The sequence below is a fragment of the Manacus candei genome, unplaced genomic scaffold (genome assembly GCF_025592945.1).
Source record: "Manacus candei isolate 608988 ecotype Guabito, Panama unplaced genomic scaffold, ASM2559294v1 h1tg000119l, whole genome shotgun sequence".
In the NCBI taxonomy this organism is placed as follows: Eukaryota; Metazoa; Chordata; class Aves; order Passeriformes; family Pipridae; genus Manacus; species Manacus candei.
Window position 1 is genome coordinate 3,937,811 of NW_026138167.1, and position 23,430 is coordinate 3,961,240.

Below are 23,430 nucleotides of genomic sequence, written 5' to 3' on the forward strand. Positions count from 1 at the left end.
CTGTTTGTGTTTTATATTACAATTATGTGACATATGATATTTTTAAAAGTGTGTATAGATGGTACTATCAAAACTGCCACTAAGGGTTGACAGGAAAAAAGCCTTTCTAAAAGGAATTTGATAGAAAAAGGATCAATGATCTTTAAAAACTCATAGAAAGATTTTAGTACGATGGCGTTATGCCGTTTCAATGTTGATCTTAACAGACATAATGGTCTGATATGATTTGCTGTATTAATTTTCTCTGCTTTCACAGGTAGAGAAATAGTTCACTTCTATGTCACATAATGTATTTCACATTTTTTTTTATAGATTCACAGGAACTGGTGTTCAATAGAGACTCTTTTTAGCATCTAACATTGATAACTGAAAATGAAAAGAATGCAAGAAAGGACTTCTTGCAGGCCAGGACTTCAAGCTTGGAGAAGAGACAAGGGCCTATGATGGGGTTGCAGGTTTATAAGTGCAGGGAACAAAAGGGGCTCATGGGGAGAGAGGAGCAATGGGGGGACTGCAGTCAGCCTCTTGAATTGGCACAGGGTTTGTGTGGGCTGGACTCACACTTGCCTGAGATAAAGATAAGTGCCAAGTGTTCCTCTAAGCATGACTCCCCCAAAACCATAAATATAACAGTGCCTGGCATTCCACTTTGCAGTGCTGTTTTGCTGCTCTCATCCACAGGCTGATGGTGGGTGCCAGTGTGTGGGGTCTTTGCAGACTCTTGTGCAGTGAAATATTCTTGGTTCTTTGGAGAACACATCCAGACTTTTGGGTATCACCAGTCTTCAAATTCACGGACTCTGTCTGGAATAAGGTGCTGGGGTCTCATACCAAGCACAGCATACCAGTCAAGTGACATTTAAGGGGAAAAACGGGATGAACAGTAAGATGACATCAAAAATTGCCCTCCCCCTTACATGGAAATGTAGGCAGGAAATTCTAGCTCTCTGCCAGCACAGAGAGGAGGAGGGATGGAGTCCTGCTGGAGTGAGGCAAGGCACTGCAGTTCCCAGGGAGAAAGGTTTGCTGGAAAGCAGGTTGTAACAAGCACTTTGAACACTGCCTGTAATTCCAGTAGCTGCCTTGACTGAGTTGGACTGAACTGTCTCCAGCACAGCTTTGGTGCTTAGATCTCTTGCTTGATGTGCACACTGGCTTGACTGCTGAGATGTGCTTTTGTCTTTAATACAGTTTAAGCCTCTTTGAAACTCCTCAGAGAATGCTTATTCAGCATTACACAGCACTGAGCTCCCGACTGTCCCCACAGCAGTATTTTCAGAAAGGTGTACCAGAAACGTGTACAAGGAGGTTATGGGCTTCCATGGGCTCTGAGAGAGTGAGGGCATCAAAGGCTGGGGTGGGCACGGGGCAAGAGCAGCCTGAAGTTCTCAAATGCAGAATGCAAGTGTGCCAGCAAGATGTTAACTGCATGACTGGGGACCTCCCCGAGTCTCCAAGTGCAGCATGGCACAGGCTGGACAGGTTGGCTGAAGGGCTGGTTAAGGTAAGTGGCTTGAGAAGCTGTTTTGCAGACCCAGAAGTGCCCAGACAAATGTGCAAGCAGATCCAATAATGATGTAATTTGCCCTTCAGTTTAATTATGCTTGATTCTACTCTCCATTTTTTAATATAAACACCAGGAGTTAAATTCTGTGGACACAGTGCACTTTGCATTGATGGAATTGAGTCTGGACTGTCATAAATCACTCATCTAGACAGACCTGTAGACAATTGCACAGCAGAGGTAATTTCCATTTGCAGGCATGCATCAGAAAAGTAAAAGTGTATTCTTGCTTTTGGGACAAACAGTTTACAAAATGTCATAGAAATGAGTTAACTCCACTTGAATGAATAATGTAAAGAATAATCTAATGCTTTTTCACCAGCTCCTGAGGAGATAATCATGAGCTTCTTTGAAGTGTATAATAGCCTGGAAAGGTCCATGAACATCGATGAGTGCATAGTAAAAATGACTGATTACCTGACAAACACTTTCCTAATCAATCTTTTCATCATTAAGTACAGTTAGCAAATCAGAGTATCCATGTCAGAGTATTGTAAACCAGTGACCAGGGCTGGGAACTGGGACTGTCAGTGTTAAGTAGGGAGGGCAGCAATGATGAAATCCAGTCTTTCAAGTGTTCTGGAGCAGGAGAAATCTCTTACCACTTTCATTCCTACCCATCGGATTTTGTGCCTCCCAAGAATGCCAGTCATGACTTGCAATCCACTAATTGCCCTTCTCTGCAAGTAAATGATCTCATAGGAGTCATTCCATGCATTTCTTCACTTTTCAATGGACTTGTTCATGGTGAGCTTATAGGTAATGATCAAATGTTGGCAGCAAGGTCTGTTTTATTGCCAGTGAAGGGGTGTAGAAGGAACTGGGAGCACTGCTCATGACTGAGGAAGGGCAGAAATAGAGGTTGAGATTTGTTTATTATACTTTCTTTATGTCTTCTCTCTATCATCTGATTTAACTTACATGAACTATAATTTTCAGTCATAAAGACACTGCATTTAAATATGATTTTCATGAATTTATGTAATAATACATCTTTGCTCAAATACACTGGATGGCATGCAGGCATGTTTGTGTGCTCTAAACTAATTTATTTGATATTTATTTCTATATTTATGTTTGATAGCAGTCATTGTGTCCAGCTAAGGGTTGGCTTGCTGGAGGGAGACATTTCAGGTTTGAGAAGTACCACAGAAAACCAGTTTGAAGCTAAAAGCCTGATGTTAGAATCTGAAACAATTCTGTATATACATCCAAAGGACTGATACAATAATTCAAAAAACAAGATATGAAAAGTTCTGTTTACAGATAGGTCACTGGCATTGGCAGCTTCCCCAGAGGTACATTAACATTGTTTTTGTTAAGAATTACGTGTAGGTTGGCCTCAAAGTCCACTCTGATGCTGGAGAGCAACTGAAAATCCCTGTAGTTCACCCATTTCATGCTGTAGGAAAAAGTGAGAAATTGTGGCATTGCCCATTGTGCTCTTTGGAGTCTTTTACACTGGACTACAAATAGCACCTGCTCCCTCCTCACTCCCCATCACTGCATTTTCTGCCTCAGCTCTCTGCCAGCTCCAGTCAGCTCCGTTTTCAGGATCTTATATCCTGCAAAATGGCTTCCTCTAAAGGGAAGGTTTGATGAGATTTCCCTTTCTGCAGCATTGCCAGCTTCAGCAGCCTTCTGCTGGCTTCTCCACCCTCCATTCCACTTCTTCACATGGCAGTAACAAAGGTACCACTCAAAGTATTTAGGTAACCATGGAGACCGGGAGGAGGAAGCAGATTATGGTAAAAAATAACTCAGGGAAAAGAAAGTTGTATTTTTAACCTGGATTTTTACCCAGTCTGTTCACTGGATGGTTCCCAAGAGAATGTGCACCGAGTCAGGGCCACACATAGGCAGAAATGAACCGTGGGCAGGTGTGGGTTGTTTATTTGCTTTCAGCAGAAATGCTCCTGAGACTTCACCCTCCAAGAACCTGGAAAATATTTCACCTTACCTGATCATTTCTTGCTGTTTGTTTGTTGTTTTTTTTTTTTTTTTTTGTTCAAAATTCAGCTGTTAAGGTCACCTTCTGTAAGCTTTTGTGCCCTTTGGACAGTGCCATGACTGTTCCTTGCACATCCTCTGTGTGTCTGTATTGCCCTTTCCCTTTTACAGCACCCATTGGAGCCAATTCCCAGCTCTCTCACCCTAACTATATTTATATTTGTGTCTTACCTACTAAGAAAGTGTTTCATGCAGAAAGCAAACTTTAAAGCTGGTGTAAAGATATGAAGACAGTGACAGGCAGAAAGACAAAGAAAAAAATAGACTTTCTTATGCTTTGGCCTGTCATGGGCTTGTCATCCAACATGCATGTCCCAGTGTCCCTGGTACATGATGGGTGTGACACATCCACTGACTCACTGGGGACATGACTTGAGGGGCACAGCGACTTGGGGTGTCTCTGTAAGGTGCCTCAGACTCTAAGCACTGTTGTCAGAGTTCATTACATAATCTGCAGCTGATAATATAAATTAAAATATCTCATTTTTGTAACTGCTGTTTCTCCGTCACGTTTGGAAAATTGATAAACATTTAAAAAAAAAAATCCCAATTCTCTAAAAAGCCCAAGCAATTTTCACAAACCAGTTAGTGGGGCTGCCTTTGCTTCTGCAAAACAGCTCTGCCAGAGTGTTCTCTTGGTGCCATCTGTAGCTGCTTTGAGCTGCTCCCTTTGTACACCTGCCTTCTCTCCACGATCTCTGCAGGGGACTGATGGTTAACCCTGTTCCACTGGAAGGAAAGAGTGTTGCAGTTAAAACACACACTCTGTGGATGAAGAACCCGCCCTGGATTAATGTCATGGTACTAGGAAATCCATGTCACCTCTGGTTTTGATTTCCTCACAATTTCCCTAGGCTGTTGGTGCACCTCACAGTCTTTAGCTGACACCTAGGAGGTCTGCAGCTTGTGGAGAGCAGGACTCTTGTGACTGTTGAGCTCTCTCCCCATGGATAGTCTGGTATCCCATTGGGAATGATCCCCTGATCAGGTACCTTTCTGGTTCCTATTGACTGGCTTGGAGCAGATGCTCAGCATAATCCTGCCAGGTGCTAAGTGCTGTGACACAGCTCCAGGGAAGTATTTAAACACATCCATACATTCAGCTGCAGTTCCCAGTAGAGTGAAAGGTCTGGAAAAAACCACTTGGTACTTTCCAAATGGATAATGAAAGGAAAAGCAACTCCTTCTCTTGTATTTGTAAAAGCAATGTTTACTTCTGGACTCTATCTTTAGGGCTTTTTTCCCTTTCAAATATTTGTATTTCTCAGCTGGCAGTTACTTAGATCTCCCCAACTGTTCCAGGGAAAATTAAGCATCTTTCTTACCAGTTGTAGTTTGCTGCATCCCAGTCTGAAACCAGCTCTCTGTATGATTCTATCAGCCCAACTGTGGCTCAGAATCCAGGAGCAATTGTGTAGTATCCCCATTATTGTTTTACCACCTCTGTGCAGGGCAGTTTTTCAGGGGAATAATTTATGTTGTCCAATATTATGTGTATTTTAGTGCTCAGTTAATGACAGCCTAATATTTCAAACAAAATACAGCTTCTGTAATGAGATGCCTTGTTTCTGCCAGGATGTGATTAGGATCCCTGCTACAGTGATCTAATGAGATTGACCTTCATTTCATAACAAATCGCTCTCCTCCTGAAACTATTTTTAATGGCCTTCTTAATTTATGCAAAGGAACCTATAGCAGTAGCCTTCACGTGGGGAAATAAGTGCTTCAAGTAATTACAAATTTTAGGAAAATGACAACTTTAAAGTGCTACTACAGTTTTGTGATGTTACACACTGATTGAGTGCAACACTGGAAGTCTCACGTTCTTTCTGCCTCTCGCAAATAAGAAAATAAATGAATTTAGTTCGTACTGTGTAGAAGACAAACCCTGTGTGACTGCGAACCCGGAGGTGGTTTGAGCAGCCCACAGGCTCACCTGGAGTCTCCTACCCTGGAGTGCAATTTGCTGCCATCTCCTGGGCGCTTCCCAAAATTTCAAGGAGACGATCAAATCCACGCTCTAATAAATTGTCCTGATGTTCAGAGCCGTAGTGTGTGTGACTTCTAATATGTTTTAGTGAGATGAATCCTCTTTTAAGAGGTGATGAAGAAAAAGAGGGATCCATATTCTGAATATTTCTGTTGATTGTCTTGAAATTTTGTTTAGTTGAAGTAGGATGACTATAGAGGTTCAGAGGGAAAATGTGGAGATGGATACAGTTGGTAGTGCATTGATATTTGATAAGAATGCTCTGCTATGCTGTAGCTATTTAATCTGAAAAGCCTACTACCTTACCAGTATTATTTCATCTTCATCACATCATCAGAAGATTTCTTTTATTACATGGTCCTAGTTCTCTGATGTCATATCCACTGTGAGGCAGATTTCCAGGCTTTGTATGTGTGTTACCCATTGCAGGAAAAATAAGTGATGTAAAAATTATATGACTAAATATCTTAGTGCAGCTTATGCATTTCTCCCATATTTCCTGTAGACCTGGCTACAAGTTTAATGCCTGTAAATTCCTTTTCATAAATCCCAGCCCCAAAACTGTTCTGAACAAACAGCTTAACCAAAAACCGATTTGAGATGGAGAGACTGAGACGCCAATTAAACTTTAAGGGAAAGGCTTCACAAAAATAACAGCGTTGTTTCCTCCAAGGCCACAGAAGTTCCCACGCTAAGATAAGAACTTTCAAGCCTGTATGTAGAGCACCATCTGGTGACTCCTGCACAGCAGGAGCCCGAAGCAGGGGTTTATGTACCTTGCCGTGGCGCAGACAGCGAGTCAGTCGATGTCCCCCAGCAGACCTGCCCCTTATGTTCTCACTGCCAGATACAACTTCCTCACAAGCACAAAAACGTGCTTCCAGTCCTGTTTCCAGGCTTTGGCTGCTGTCATCGTTCTATCTGCAGAGGAGCAGGGGGTTTGCTGGTGCTGGTGCCCTCCTCTCCATGCCTTAGAATGTGGGCAGTGCCCACATTTCCCCAGGAAAGGCACACTGTTACCGTGCCAGCCTTAGGAGCAGGCAGCAAGCACAGGGATCACTGTCTGGCACCAGCCCCTCCTGGCTGCCCCTCCTCCTGCCTGCCTGAGACATCCACTCAGGCTGTGCCCTTCTCTCCTGCTGCCCACTGTTCCAGTCTGTCCCTGGGAATGCCACAGTCACTTTGCCACAGAACAAACCCAGGAGGAATGTGTTTTGGTGGCCACTTGGCCGTAGGGTGTGGTGGTGTAGGGTGGTGGTTGGTGGTGTTCACTTCCACAAAACCAATGAACTGGATGATCCAGCTGTGAGCATCACCCTTGGGTGCCTTAGCTCTTTGTGGGTACATGGATTCTGAGCACTGAAACAGACTTGGAGAGGTTTTACTCTTCCTGTAAGCAAAGAGCAAGTAAAAAGATTTGGAGCTTAATTCTCCACTACATTACACCATAGTACCATAGATTTCTGTTCAGCTCTATTTCGTCTTCAAGTCAAAGTAATGGACTGGAATATCATGTTTTCAACCCATAATCCTCTCTATCCTACATATCTCAGGCAATCACCTCAGCAGCTGTGTATTTCTGAATCCCTTTCATTTAGTTTTCTTTTCTTACCACTGAAAAAATGCATCTCCTTTGTTTCAGTAGAATAGCCTGTGGACTTAGAAAAACATCATGTGTCTGAGTGTAGACACAGCATAAGATATGCTTCCTCCAGCAGTAATGACACAAATACTTCAGGAATCAAATGCTGTTACCAAGGCTCATGTAGCAGCTTTCTTAATTCATTAGAGAACAGTTTCTTATGGTCTGGCACAGAGGACTGAGCTGGTTACAGAATCAGTCAATGCAGTAGGTGAGCAGTGGAGGAGTGGAAGCAGTTTAGCTGATGAGCTGTTGTGTGAAGCAGGGGAAGGCTGAGGGGCAGAGATCACACGTGTGCCAGTGATACCACATTGTTTCAAATCTCCTTCCCAGCATGTCCAAAGCATTTTGCTTTCTGATGCAAAACCTGGTGTGACACCTATGTCCATCTTCATGGCTGTGCAACCTGCAAGGAGGCTGTGAGGGGATTTTGGAAGGGTGGAGAACTTGATCAGTGTTCAAATATAGCTTTGTACTGAGATTTAACTCGATAAGGGGTGAACCCCCCCATAAATACAGAAAGCAGTAACTCTGTAACCATTGAGGAAATACATATTTCATCATTGGAAAGCTCATATTTTAATCTTAATTTTTTGTTGTCTTAATCCCTTGGGAACTTCCCTGTAGAGAAAGAACATGGCATATATTAATGTAGGCCTTTAAATTATATTTATATGTAAGCAATAGGGAGAACATGTGCTATGCTTGATTCATTTTGGTTAAAAAAAACACAACAATAAACCAGAGTGAAAACAGGCAAAAGACTGAATTTGGAAATTTCTAACTGTAATAACCTGCAATAACAGTCCCTTCAAAATACACTTAGAGGGGCAGCCCTGGCCACGCTGGGTTTGTGTGGGGCAGTTGCTGAGGCAAAGGGTTGCAGGGTCCAGCCCCCAACCCTCGGTGCCTCCAGTCATGGGTGCCACCACAGGAGAGCTCTGCCAGGGATTAAGAGCTCCTAACTGGGGAGTTTTCCTAGCTGTCATTTACCTGTCTGCTGTCCCAAGGCTCATGGCCACGCTGTTCCAGTGTTCACACACAGCACATATGTAAGAACATCCTAGAGCTGCTCCTCTCCTACCTGCACAAACGGGGCTCTGAGCTGTCCTGAACCAGCCCAGCTCTGTGGCCTGCACTGGGGTCATCCTAATTAACCTTCACACCTCCACAGACTGAGGATGCACCTTTGCAAAATGCACATCTCCATCCCAAATGGAGCCTCCTTGTGCATGCCAAGGCAGGGATCTGCCATGTGCAGGGAATTCTCTGAGTTTGGAGCCCAGGGAGCTGCACACTGAACTTGGGCATTTGTTCTGACTGTAATTGCAATTGATTTTTCAAATCAGGAGGGAAAAGCCATTCTGTCTTTGATGTAAAACAAGCTGCATTTACCCCAAGGAAGGCCTTTTCCAGAGATGTGGAGCATTCCAGAATCCAGCCATGCATGGCTTGGGTAAGCACTCTGACTAGTTTGTGTTTCAGGGGATTATGTGCAGTTATGGCCTTTATTCTGTAAGTGACCTATTTGAGTAGCTCTGCTCTGTCTAAGGGCAGCTGTTTTGAACTTTGGATGTTTTGGAGAGAGGAGGAAATGCAGTGAAGGATAGAATTAGGTCACAACTTCATACTGCCAAGATTTTTCTCTTGATTTGCTTATTGCTTTTGTAAAGCAGCCTCTCACCCTGGAAGGAGTGATCTTTTCTCTGCACTCACTGGATCAAAAAACAAAGGAAACTCGTTGACATAATAAAAAAAAATTAATTTTCTGTATTTCTATGTGGAGGTTTCACAATAAAGACAAACCAATCTTCCCAGCTCTGTAATCAGCATTTATGATCAGGAGGTAATAAACAGTCAAAGTCAGTTAAAGCATTTCTCACAAGCAGTTTAGAGTCTCACTAAAATGACTGAAATGCAGGGCAACACAAGCACTGCTGTGATGAAGGGCAGGAATAGCAATGGGATTGTTGATGATTAGTCAGATAAGAAGTAGGATTAGAAAGACCACTTTTAAAACTGAGGAGCTCAGTTCAGTCCAGACAACATCCTGAGCCCACTGATTGCTCCCTGTAGAGAGCAAGCTTGAAATCTTCATTCCCTGTGCTATTTAGAACTAATAAATGCATCCAAATTAGAAGCTAGTGAAGTGTTTTCACATCATATACCTCATTAAGACACTTTGGGGAGGGTGGAAAAGATAAAATTATTCAAAAGCAATCCTAATAACTAGATGAATGTCATAAATTTGCCTGCATCCCAAATGTGTCCCAGAGCTTTGCTGGCAGGGCTCGTGTGCACCCCCGGCTGCACTTCCCTCCCGTGGTGATGGTTCCCCACGTGTGTGTGGGAGGAGGTGGGTGAGCAGAGAGTGCTTCAGAAATCTGCCCTACATTGTGTGAAATGAGGAGTTAGCAGTGACTCACTCCGTGCCTGGTGTACTGATTAAATCTTCTGCTGTTACATTATATCCCCTTCCAAAATTGCTGTGGATTTTGAGCACTTACCCAGCAATATCCATGGTAAGGCCCACTTCCCAGATGCAGCTGAAACAAGGTGTTCTTTCTACCTTTTCGTAGGATAACATAAATTCACAGCCATACCACTGTCTTCTTTTGGCAGTTTGGAGATGAAGGAAATACTGCAATCAGATGTTTCTAATTTAATTCAATCCCTCATTAATTTGATCTCTCTTTTAATTCAATCTCAGCCTGAGGACGTAAATCACTTGTATTAAAAATAACATAATGACCACTCTCTTTTTTAATCAATGGTGACTGCTTTAGGCAGGTATTAGTAGATAATCTGATTACTAAATACACAGTGAGTTGGCATTTAGTTAATAACTAAAAGGGAAAACTTGGAAAAGAATCAAAGAAAAAAAATAGAAAAAGGGATAAGAGAAGAGAGTCTTACAAAGACATGCAACATTAAAGAAAATATTATGGAAGAGTTATTTTTTCTGGTGATTGTTACTGGAACAAGCCTCTAAGGTGCACAGCCAGTGGTGTCAGCCATGGGCAGCCCAGCAGGAAAATTACTGACAGAACTCCAAAAGGAGTGAGGTCTATGGTAAATCCAACATCATTTCCTCTCAGACTTATTTAAACTTACTAATGGGATTTAGAGGTCGATGCTCAGCAGTATTAAGTGGGCACAGCTCCACTGAACTCTGCCTGCATCCTTCACAGCCCTCTCTCTCTGACTGTAGGTAGACACCATTTGCCTGCCAAGTTCCCTTTCTATGGGAAAGCCACTCTCCTCATTGCCCAGTGTGTTGTCTGACAGAATGGACTACCTGGCAGAGTCCTGGGCCAGGGCAGGAGTCAGGGCTGGCAAGAGAACTTCTGCTGTGCTGCTAAACCCAGGTTGTACATGGAGCACTGGGGAGAGCTCTGCAGTTGCTTCCGAGCAGCTGGTGGGGAAGGCACCACTCAGGCTCCTTGGCCAGTCCTCTGATTTATGTCACCAGGCCCCCAGTTCTCTGGAGAGTGAGAGCTGCCAGATCTGGCAGTGCTGGACACAGGCTGACAGGGAATTACTTTGAGGGGACTGTGCTGCATCTCTCATTTTCTTACTAATACCACCTTGGGACTGCATCTGAAGTAGGTAGTTTACTGCCCACTATCCTTTCTTGTCAAATTTGCAATGCTGCTGCAATGACAGCCCTTCTGGTCAGCCAGTAGCTCTGGAGGAGACTTGGACTGTTATTTTCCACCTGCCTCCCCTGTGACTGCTCCTGATGCCTGAGTGATGAGGCTGAAGGGAGCCCATGCTCTGCTGCCCAGCAGATGGCATTTTCCAGTACATCAGTACAGGAATGGCACCCACAGCATGAGGGATCCCAAGCTGTCCAAGGGAGCACCTTCTGGCTACAGCAGGAGAAAGAGCCTTGACAATTTGCTGTTTTCCAAGATACCTGGGAGCAAACAGGAGATTTACACAGAGTCCTGACACGTTCCAATATGCCATAATTCTCTGCCCAAGTTCCCAGTGCTCTCACTGGAGCTCTGCTCAGTGTATTTTACACTGATATGGTCATGAAAGGTCACACCATCTCAGAAGGGACCACACTCCTCTGGGGAATAACATGAACTGGATGTGCTAATCACATGAGGGCCTTTGAAGCTTCCAGCAGAGACTGTCTGAAATTATCAGCATAATTTGGGAGTTAAGAAATAACTGATACTCACATTTCTGATGGGGTGCCCAGGCAGTTGACCACTGGACTCCTGTTCATGTTAATGAGGCTCATTGCCCATGACCTCCTCAAAAGAAAGGCTGCTCAGCAATGCCCAGGAACTACCTGGTCCAGGTGGGAAAGATGCTCCAAGACAGAGTTGCCTCTTGCAAAACAGAGGTATTGAAGCCTCACTGGAGACAAAAGAGGGTGGTGAAGTGACAGAGGATACGAATCTCAAATGTATACTGGAGCTGAAATGGATGTCAGTGGCTTGGCCTGGTACTCCAGTGGTACAGCTTTGAATTCCTTTCTTTTGAGACTGTAATCTTGTTACTTTTGTGTTCCAGCAACAATTGCTAAAATTGACAAAACAAATTTATAATTCTATAAAAATCCTGCTGCAATAGATTTAATTGATGGAGGCTCTCAAGTCCTGGTGAATAGTTGTGAGTCAGTGGGGAGTAGCATGTAAGTAGAAGCACTGTAGGAGATGGTTTAGTTGAATGGGCCCTGGATCCTTGCATACTATTCCCCTCAAATGGCTTCCTGTGTCCTTCTTCCACATTCCTTTGCCATGCTGTCCATCAGTTCCTGGATCTGTAACACAGGAATTATGCTCTCCTTGTAAAGTGCTTTAGGATCAGCACAAAACTCATACTGTATTTTTATTTTACTTCTGGTGAGTGGAGAAAAAGAAAACCCTTTTAATTGTGAACATAGAACAAAACTAATGTAGCAAGTACAGATTCTTTAGGGAAGACAAGACAGCTGTGTCCAAGAACAAGTCTTACTTCAATGTTTCCAGTCTTCCTGATTTGCAGGAAGAAGTGATTAATCACAAAGTGAAATCTATTCAAGACTAGCATAAATTGCAGAAGGTTGTAAAAGACTCCAGATGGATTTAAATTATTTAAAAAATCCCAGAAAAAAACCCAGCGAAGGAAATGTTGAGCTGGATGAACATGGACTGATTCCTAAAAAAAAAAAAAAAACAAACCTAAGTAGTCTAATGGAACATCCAGAATTTTCAAAAGTCAAGAGTCCAGGCATGGAGATGCCTACCCAGGACAAGCAAATAGGGTGCTTATGGGCTGGAGATGAAATACCTTCTGACATTTCTACAGAATACTGATACCCTTACTCCCAGTCCCTCAGTTTGAGCCACATCACCTCAAAAACACACCACAAAAAAGGCCTTACAGCAAGGAAGAGAGCAGGACTGTGCTGCAGTTCCTGGGGAAGGGGATGTTGAAGCCTCCAAGGTGATGACACGGTGGGAAATGCTTCCAGCCCCAGGGAAATGGTGGGAGCAGTTCCCTGCTGCCAAAGGGCTGGGCATGGTGATGCTCTGGGCCTGGGTTTTAGGAAGCAGGGGATGGTATTAAAACATTCATAACTAATGTCATTAAAACATTGGTCATGTGGTATCCCACAACATCATCTGACATCCTGTTGCTCCTTCTTGAGGCTGGAACACGCCCTGGGGTCCTGTGCTCGCAGCCCCAGCAGTAACCCCACACAAACACAAATACAGAAGATGGAGTATTCATATGGCAGAGTATTAAACTTTTTTTTCCAGTAATATAAGTGGAAAAAAGTTTGGAAGGAGACTTTCTTCCCTGGCCAAGTGCAGCTGCATGACTTGGCTCACAGGTTATGGGATGTTCCTTTTCTTTTGGTGGTTGTGGTGGTGGCTGTACATGGGCAAACTATTGGCCCATTTCCAACAGTAACTTGATTTAAATTTAGTGCCCACGTAGGAACCAGGAGAATTTTATTATCTTGATTTAATTCTTCATTTTCTTTAGAAGAACTTTTATGTCCTTTTGCACTTTGGAGAGGTGCAAAGTTAATAGATTGCTTCTTACAGATAGACTGCAGGGATTTCATTTTTTTCAAGGTTAATCTGCTATTCACTGCAGTTTATCTGGACCATTAAGACTCCAATGAAATCAGGCAAAGCCTGGCATCTGACATCAGATCTGTAACTGTCCCCAGCCCTGCTGCACACAGGTGCTGTCCCTGGGGCTGTCCTGTGTGCAGGGGACTATGGGGTCATCCCAGCACCTGTAAAACACCAGGCAACAGCTGCAGAAAGCAGCTTTCCATGTATTTGTTGAACAAGGGCTCCTGGCTCGTACCAAAAAGAGCAAACCTTCTCAATAAGCCTCCCCATTCCCATTCCTTCTCCTTTTGCAGGATAAGAAGTAGAGTTTTGTGATTTTTCCTTGAATTACTGCCTCTTACGTCCAATGCTTGCTTCTGTGCATGTCCTGACTCTGCCAGCTGCAATTTAACAAAAATAACACCTTAATGACAGCAAAACAAAGGGTCAGGAGAGGTGTAACAGAGAGCAGGAGATGTAACAGAAAATGCAGCTTCAGTACTATTATTTCAAGTTCTCTGCTTCAGGGCCTCCAGGCTGCCCTCCTTTGGCTCCCCCAGCATCTGTTTGCCAGGCAGGCACTTTCTGCTCATCTGAAAGCACTGAACTGATAGCAAGAAGCCTTCCCCCACCTTGCACAGGGGTGGCCTGGGCACGAGGCTCTGGTGCTGTCTCCTGAGACTGCAGCAGCAGCACCAAGTGAAGTGGATTTGAAGGCCCAACGTGGTGTTTTAATGAGTGTCTTTCTCCACAGAGCTGTCTTAGCTCAGAATTGAAAGCCTCAGCCTCCCTCTGAGGAATAGGTTGTGGCAAACATTTCACTTGAAGAGTGTGCCTTGTGAGCCGCTCCCCTCTGAGCCTGGTTAAAGCACTGCTGGGTGAGGAGGACGGTGTGATTCATACAGGAAGCTCATCAACTTGGGCAAAACCAGTGGCCTGCAGAGCTCAAGGGACACATGGAGGTTTATCACACAGAGGAACATAGTTCCTTAGGGCCTCTCTACCCCAGGGTGAATTTCTGAGTTGGTGAAAAATGGATACAGACATTCCTGCCTCAACCAAACCCAGGCATCTGCTCCACCTGCGTTCCTGTCTGGCACAATGAAATGAGAGCGCCAGACTGCCACCGCTTAAGGACACCCACAAGAGAGTCTGTGCTAACGTAACTAAATTAATTTCAAACAGATTTCAGTTAAACTAGTATCATTATCATGTCTTGACAAGGTTTCAGCTTATTTTTGCATATCTTTTCCCTGCAGAGTGGTGATTGCCACTGACAAATGGCATAATCCAACTCTTGCTTAGTTAAGTCGGTGGCACTTTGTTGAAGTCAAGAGGGAAGCCAAAATATCTGTCAGGCTGTTAAACACATTGCATATTTACTGGCACCTCTGGAGTCAGCTAGCTTTGGTTTTTTCGAAGGGATGAAGACAATAGCTTAAAGTGGTTTTGAAAGGCTTTGAAACAGTGTCTAAGGAATAAATATGAATGGCCTGTAGTAGTTACACTTGAGACTAACTCTGATCATTGCAACCGATGACATACCTGTGCAAAGCCACTGCAACTGTGCAAAGAACAGAGCCTGCAGGGTGTTTTCTCAGCTTGGTTTTTTTTAAAGAGTGTTTGTGAGCAGTGGGACTGTCTGTCTTGCAGGAGCACAGTGCTGCTCCGATGTACACGTGTCATCTGTTCCATGCTAATAAATTAGCATCTGCAGCCACCAGTGCTGCCTGTCAGAGCCGGGGACAGAATTGAGCTGTTTGAGCTCGGTGCCACTGAAGTGTGTCTGCACGACTGTGGAAGATGCACATTATCCCATCTGTTTGCCACAGACCCTCCATCAGGTTGGATGTTTCAAGGTAACAGAACAGACGCAATGAATTCCACAGCAGACGACTGACTGCCTCAGAGACATCCTGCTTTGTCACGGCACAGAAAAATCTGACTGAAGAGCAATTTTATTCCTTCACAGCAGGTCATTTAAGCCCTGTCCACACCAGGGAAATGGCTGACTTTGGCCCAGCTCCCTTCGTGCTCAGGGCTGTCTCAGAGTGGCTGTTTTCATTAATGTCCCAGGTCACTCCTCTCCAGGAAGGCCTTGCAAGGCACTGGTTCAGTCACCAGCAGCTGCTGGTGGCCAGTTCAGTTTGGGGCTGCTGCTGCTGCCACTTGTCCAGATGGAGCCAGCTGTGGTGGGACTGCTGGGGGAACACACCAGCGGTGGGAGGTGGCACAGTGTCCCAAGCACTGGAATTCCTGTGGCTGGGATACCTGAGCTCTGTGGTGGCAGGGCTGGAGTGCTGAGCATCAGCCTCACCAAGCCCAGTGTGTCCCTGCCACACTGGTGCTGTTGCACCCACCCTCCCCCAGCTATTCTCAAAATAAAATCCTTTGCTGGACTTGCCACGTGCAATTTCCTCAGCAATACACATTCTGTCTAGGAAGAGAGAAAAATTAGACAACTGCAAGTTTGATTTGAGTGTAATAAAACTAGTTTATATACACAGTAACATGAATGCCACAGAGTACACAGCAAAGTACCACAGCAAACCAGAGTGTAACTGCCCCTGATCACAAAGGAAGGCTTGTAGTTTATATACTTATTGATATAAAAATGTGTAAATATCAATATGAAGCACCAGATAAAGCAATGCAACCAGGAATTCCAAATACAAATTACCCACAAGAATTGAGTTGAAATGGAAAAAAAAAATTCCCTTATTCAAGGTATTTAAAGAAATCCCATTTAAAAAAGTCCATTGATTTTGGAATCCCTAATTTAAAAATAAATTTCCCCCTTTTATTAAAAACAAGAACATAATCTTAAATGCTCAGCATAATTAAGTTTTAAAAGAAAAAAACCCAAGGATTTCAACTGCAAAACCTTCTCATACCAACAAGTCAAAGGACAAGGAAACAGAAGTTTTGAGTCATTTTTGAAGAGGTGTTATTTATGAAATGACTATTTAAAAATTTACACACTCTTAAATATATATTATATATACAATATATAATATATATATTTTCAAGCAAAAAGGGGCAAAGAATACTTCTGGGATACAAAATTTATATACATACATATATATATTAAAACATGCCCACATGCACTCATATATATATGTATGTATATATATATATATTTATGAACAAATATTCCCTCCATATAAAAAAGCTCCAACCTCTTCTAAATCCCTGAAATCTTCCCCTTGGATTTATGGAAAAAAAATATCTTTATAGTCTGAAGTACAAACCAAATTCTCAAATTCTGTAGAGTGGTAAAATGCTTATGTACAGGTAAGTGAAATATTTCATTTCTCACTGGCAACTCTGCTTGATCTGAGAGCATTCTGTGGTTTCCAAGTAAATGCTGAGTGGAGCACCAATGCAAGGAGACCTTTAGGAAGTTATTTAAATTACATTCTACACCCACTCCAAATCCCCATCTTTCTAATACTGCATCCAGGTGAATAATAAAATCCAGACAAATGTCTACTAGAAATTCTCTGCAACACAGCAGGGAAAAAGACTTGCTTCTCCTTTTGGAGTTGAGGGTGCCCTAAAGAAATTTCTCTCCAGTGTTTCTTTTGGAAAGTAGTTTTTGTGTATTCTTCTGTTGAAGTGTTTGGAATCCAGATGATTGTTTACAGAATGATTTCCACAGGTGTATTTTAAAGAGGTATTTAAAATTCTATTCTGCACTTCTTCGATGTTACCTCACTGAACAACTGAATCATCATCACATCCCTCCCTGTGCTGACTGAAGGGCTCTGACTGTGCTCGGGGTTTTACAGGAGTTTTAGCAGAACCAACACCACCTCTGCAGAATCAGAGTAAAACTGATGGTCTAGTCAGGCAGGGAATAATGGCCAAGTACTGTTTGTACAGAGGAACGAACAGCCAGTTTGGGGAAAGGGGGAAAAGAAAGTGCATTAAAAGCTCTGACTCAGTTTCTACTGTATCCCTCAGAAAAGTTAAAATCGATTTAAATAAAAATAGGACTATTTCATATATATTTACATATGGATTTACTTGCTATTACAAACAAAAAAAAGTTAATTTAGATGGGACATGAGAAACAGTTACATTTTATTTCAGCAGCAAATACATGTTAAAATTAAGGACCTACAGTGTGAAGCTGCTGAATGAATTCTCTACATAGCTGAACCCTAACACATAACTTACTTAAATAGTATATTTTTCTCTGTAACACGTGGGAATTCCCTTGTGTTAACATGTCAAGGTGATCCATTCCTACCTTGTGGGTGCTGCTGGGATGTGTGGAGCAGAAAAGATTTAAGATGGAACATTCCTGTAATTGCTCCTGTGCATTTTCATCTGTGCACCAGTAACGTGCTATCCCAGCTGGAGTCACTGGTTTCATCAGGTCTGAATGTGGAAGTGAGACCAGGCTTCTATGTTTGGACATTCCAGGGGCTCCAGAAGAAACTTCTGGATTCCCTCATTCCTGAAAATTTGTAGGCAAGCTTTTACTAGTAGATTCTCTTTATATTCACCTGGTTATGCATATTGACCAGATCAGATCTGAGGTTTGACAGGTAATTAGTGAATAAGTCATTCCCACTTAAGGAATACAAACCTAACCCATTTTCCATAACATCTCAGAGTAGTTTTTTCAGCACTCCTGTTGGAACAGAGGTTGTGTGCAGCACCTCCCCTGCCTACAGCAGGAGCAGCACATCTCACCTTCCCTGCTTCTCCCACACTAATTCCTCACCTTCCCACAGCAGAGTGTCTGCAGCAGATTGTCAAAGCAAAAGGCTTCTCTCAATGCCTGGTCAGTCCAGACCAGCTGACTTGTTATCCACTATTGTTCTCCCTGTGCAGATCCCAAATTTGAAAGCCCACAGTTTTGTTACTTCAGGTTTATGCTGTACTACAAGCGACCTAAAGGGACCCAGTCACATAAACCCCGAACACAAATCTCATGGAACAGATCAACCCAGTCTCTTATGAAGTACAGCATTTAATTTTGCAAAGTATTTTGCATCTTTATGTGGGCAGGATTATTTCTAGGGCTGTTATGAAAAGAGTAAGATTCCCACCAACTGACCAGCTACATTTCAGGTTTTTGACAAGGCACTAAACATTGTGAATCCAATCACTGTGCTCTCTCTGTAACATTAGAGAGGGTTTTAATGGCTCTAATAGGATCAGAAACCACTCATCATAATTCTTCAAACAAGCATTTGATTTTCCCAGAAATTAGTTTGCACTGGAAAAATCTTTAGAGTTCATGTTAAAAATATTTGAATGACAGCTTTTATTAATAGAAAAATATATATTTACAGTCAATACTGTTATCTTAGATTTGCAGCTCTTCCTATTTCTTGAGCTCAACTGAAAGTGCGACATTGCTAAAAAGAAAATTCAAGATCTGTGCACATATTCAAGTAAGTTCTAACATGCACAGCCAGGGGTTTTGTTCCTGTCATACACAGGATCCTGTTGCAAACAGAGCGGGTTTTTTTCCTTTTGCTTAGCAATTATGCTGTAGCATTCTTAGGATTTGCTTACAATCAGTTTAATGCATACATTCCTGTATATTTACGTGGCACAGTCTGGTGCCAGGATGGAGAACCACCACAAACACAAGTTACAATCATCAGTTATGGGCAGATCTGCAAAGTCAGCCTCAGGCTCCTCGAGGAAGAGCTCAGGCCAGATCAGGTTTGACTACATTGACCCTTCTTTCTTTTTTAAAGAAAAAGACCACACGACATTACAAATTGCTAAAGTTTACCCAGTGCTGCACAAGAAAGAGATTGGTAGTGAACATCTATCCATGCTTGATTATACTGCAGAGCTAAAATGAGTACTGGTTCATCACAACAGATACAAACTGAGATTGGAGAGCTAGAGATACAAAGGCATCGGACCAGCTGCACTAACACCGACGGCCGGGGAACATTGAGAATTCAGCTTTGCATGTGCACGTCGACACGGGAGGGACACCGGGAACGCGGGGCCGTAAGCACGGGAGCACCCACCGGCCCCGGGAATCGCTGCAGTGGGGCCAGGCTCCGGGCCAGGGGGCTGGGAGGGTGGGTGCACACACACACCCCCACCACGGAACAAACACAACACAGAGCACGGGGAACAAAAGCCCTCCAGCAGCTCACACACTGACTAACGGCGACTAGAGAGCACAGAGTGCCGTGCCGTGCTCGCTGGGTTACCCTGCCAGAGCGCTGCCCTCCTGTGTCCAGAGCGAGCAGGGCTGCACCCAGCGTGGGATTCTTTGTGAAGGTTCTTCTACGAGCTGCTCAGCAGTAGTGTAGAAACTTTCTTTCCTGATGTAGTGGAGGTACCTCAACTACACACATTGCACTTGGGCTTTTAATGCACTGTCCTGTTTTTTCTGCATCAATGCCGCCATCCTAACCTTTTTTGCAAAAAAAGAGAAAGAAACAAAAAATATATCACACTAAAATATATTACCCTTATCCTTGCCTGATCCTTCACTGATACAGGTGAATCAAACAACAGAATAATCATCAGAAGTTTCAAAAAATCTTCAGGAAGGTCACAAAGACAGTCTATACTACAGCACAATCGATGTAGGCTTCCACATGCCCTTCAGCTGAGCTCTGAGAGATGCCAGAGAAGAGCAAGATAGACATGTCAGCCCCTCCAGGGTACTGTGTGGATCCAGAGCTAGTTTTGCTGACTTTGAGCCTGCAGGACTGTTTGTTCAGTTTCCATGCATCTGGTCCAAGCATGCATATGCTGTATAAAGTGGCTATTTGTTTCAAGGCTGAAGTGAATGGATTCCTCACAGTTTTAACAATTAAAATGAAACATCAATCCATAAAAAAAAGAACACATGGATATCTGTGCATTTATGTGCCAGGAAAGTAAAGGAAGGGGCTGCAGATCTAGCATCAGGTAAAGGCTGGTGTGTAAAGTGAACACTGTAATGTACAGCTTTAAAAAATAATACAAGAATTGCACATAGATCCATAGGAGAGAAGCACAGGCTCATAACTAGGGCTGTCTGCTTTCCATCACCTGGGTCAGAATATTCAGGATCACTTTTTTCCCTGCATCCAGATCAGTTCTTCAGAGTGATTCAGGAAACAACTCATAGCCTGGCAATACTGAGCAAAGGTATTGTCTGTACAACTGCATAGGTTCCATGGGAAATGGCTGTCAGGGCATGGAAGGGAGTCAGCAGTGGCCTCTAAAAGTGAAAAAGCTCCTTCAGGTTGAGTTTTTAGAAATTCTGACTCTTTAATCCCCACTAATTCCTCCTCTCATCCAAAACTCTGTCTGTGGTGCTCTTTGAGCTCTTCTGACAACATTCCATTTCTCGGGTGTTGTCTGTTGCAACATTAGAAAACAATAGTTACAACAGACAGAGACAGGCAGCCAGACACCCCTGTGGGGAACATGGCCCACGATACTGTCAGCTGTGGCTGCCAAACTTAACAGTTCTCTCAATAATTAAACAACAGTGTTTTTGCCCCCTTGTTTTTACCCTTCAGAGAACTACATCTGCAGTAGAAGTGTCTCCATGTGGCCTGTTAGCTACACACAGACAAGCTTTAAACATTTCTATCTCCTGCCAACAAACCAGCAGAGCCAATTTCAGTCCCATTTTGCAGTATGGCCCAAGTGACAAGAGCAGACCAAAATAAAACAGAAGAGGTGGCTGTTGTTTTCATCCTCGATCTGTAGCAGTGATTGTCAGAGGTTATGTATGTCCTATCCAGTTCAAGTCAAGCTTTAGTGATGGAGGGGGAATTTCAGTGGCCCACCATTGTCTTGTTCTTGTATAAATGCAGTTATGGCTACAGTACATCAACAGTCCAGACTGGTGAATGGCACCTGGGAAACAGGATAGACAAAGTGTGCATATTCTGCTTTTTAATGCAGAGGTCATAAGCTAAGGGTAATGGTCTGGTTAAGGCAGCGTTGTTGAACTCATGGATCCATGGGTAGAGAGGATATGGGTAGGCAGTGAGGCAGAGAAGGAGGGAAGGGGACTGAACACAGATGCTCACTGACACTTGCCACAGTCAGCAGGAAAAACACAGCTGGGGAGGAAAATACAGCAAAGTCTGTGGTTGAGACCAAAGGAAAGAGGAGCACAGCCCACCTGTGGGGGACTGATTAAGCTGAGAAGAAATTTTGTGTGGTATGTGGTATGGAAGCAAATGAGTGTTTTGTGGCACGGTGGATCATTCATCTCACATTTACAACTAATCCATCTCTGCTGATGGTCACTGCTATTCACTAACCAGTGCTACACAGGAAATGACAGAAACTACCCAGAACAGGAGGGCAATTTGTTTACTGCAGTGGTAGAAATAGTGGTATCAAAGTTTGCTCTCCTTTTCTGCCAGATATGAATCAAGTCACGTACTGTCTGACCCGAATGCAGTCATACATATATAATCAATCCCTAACGGGCCCGGCCAAAAAAGTAAAGTTTCTGTCAGACTGGGTACAGGATGCAATTTCTCCAATGAGAACCTATTTGCTCAGAGTTGCTGGCTTTGATATCTAGGCTGTTTTTAACACTTGTACAAAACGTGAGCCCTAGTGCAGGCTGGAGTGAGGGCAGGGGCAGAGGTGAGGGTGCTTCATGAAAAGCAACAGGCTCTACAAACTAGTGCTGCTTCATGATTCTCACAATGCGATGAAGTGAGTCCGTAGTGGCAAAAGCCAGGTACTGACAACAAAGCCAGTCTTCCAGAATAATTCCACAGTCCCTCTCCAAGGACTTCTCTGCAAACTTGATCATCAGCAGCGTCCTTTTTATGTCCAGCCAGTTCTGAAGGATAGCATCTCTCCGCGAGGGGTTGGAAGAGGTACTCAGAGCATGGAACAAGTCCTCACGTGGACCCCAAAGCAAACACTGAAGGATTCCCTTGGCTTCTGATATCAGGATCCTCTCTGAAGGGTTGGGATTCAGCAGGCAGCTGGCAAGTTGTTGAAGCCCTTGAGAGTAAAGGGAACGGCAAGGAATCTTCGGGAGGTCAGCACGAGTGTACTCCTTCTCCTTCAGCTCTGGATTCTCATCGAAGGGGTTGGGTAAGTGCAGCATTTCATAGATGAGGATGCCAGTCTGGAACTCATCACACTTTTTGTACTGGGTCGCAGTGATGATTTCTGGAGCCAGGCGGGACTGATCCCGTAGGACCTCTGGATCCACCATGTGACTCTTCTGCTTGGCCTGGGAGAAATTGCTCACTATGAGCCTGGCTGGGCAGGCGGTGTTGGGACCGTGCTCCATGGACTCGGGGCTCAGGGGGCTGCCTCCCGGTCTGGAGTGAACCAGCAGCAGGTTCTCCAAGCGCAGATCACAGTGTGTGATGTGATATGGCTTCAGGTGCTCCAGGCCCAAACACAGCTGCAGGAGGAGCAGACAGACCTGCCTCTCGTACAGGTCGGGGCTCTTGGCGTGGCGGGGCTCGGACTCGCGCACGAAGTCGGCCACGGTCAGGTGTGGCACCTCCCGCGTGATCACCACCACTCGGCTGCGGGGCCGGCTCATGGTGCCCGGCCTGCTGGAGCCCTCCTTGGCTGCAGCCTCTGCACTGGAAGCCGTGTCTCTGTTCTTCTGCTCAGGTTCTTTCTCCTCTTCCTCCCGGTCTTCTTCTTCTTCCACGTCCGGCGCGTCATCGTCCTCCCACGGCAGGAGCCGAACTGGCACTTCAGCCAGGAAGTGGCCACAGTCCTGCTGGATGTTGAAGTTGATGGCCAGGCTCTGCCGGATAGACAGGCTGTGATAATACTGCTGGGACTCCTTTGCTTTGCTCTTACAAATCTGGGGGAGGAAAGTAAACAGACATAACTCTTAGATTTCTAAATTCTGCATCCTTTTTATAAATATGTATTTTGTTGATGGGATCTACAGGCTAGACCTAAACACAAGCAATAAAAAATTCTTTACTGAGCCGACCTTGGCAGACAATCTTAAGGCACTCAAACTGTTTCCATTGGCTAGTAAGCAACTGCAGAGCAATACATGCAGGCACCTCTCCCTCTGCATAGATTATCCAATGGAAAATACAGTCTGGTTTTTAATCAGAGTAGCAGCAATATATGGCCAATGCACAGTGAAGCTTATTCACAGTTACTTGATTATCCATATCATTTTCTTGCATGTTCTTCTCTCAGCTTTAAGTGA

The 23,430-nt window shown here is 44.0% G+C and overlaps 1 protein-coding gene across 5 annotated transcripts in view; it reads right to left on the reverse strand.

Annotated features, from left to right (window-relative positions):
- Positions 1-15,743: 15,743 nt before the first annotated feature.
- Positions 15,744-23,430, reverse strand: part of PEAK1 (pseudopodium enriched atypical kinase 1) — a 112,528-nt gene continuing 104,841 nt past the window's right edge. For all 5 annotated transcript variants that reach the window (XM_051770352.1, XM_051770351.1, XM_051770354.1 and 2 more), the window contains one exon: positions 15,744-23,067. In XM_051770352.1, the coding sequence (XP_051626312.1) occupies positions 21,907-23,067 (1,161 nt within the window). In that variant the 3' untranslated portion in view covers positions 15,744-21,906. The remainder of the gene's footprint in view (positions 23,068-23,430) is intronic.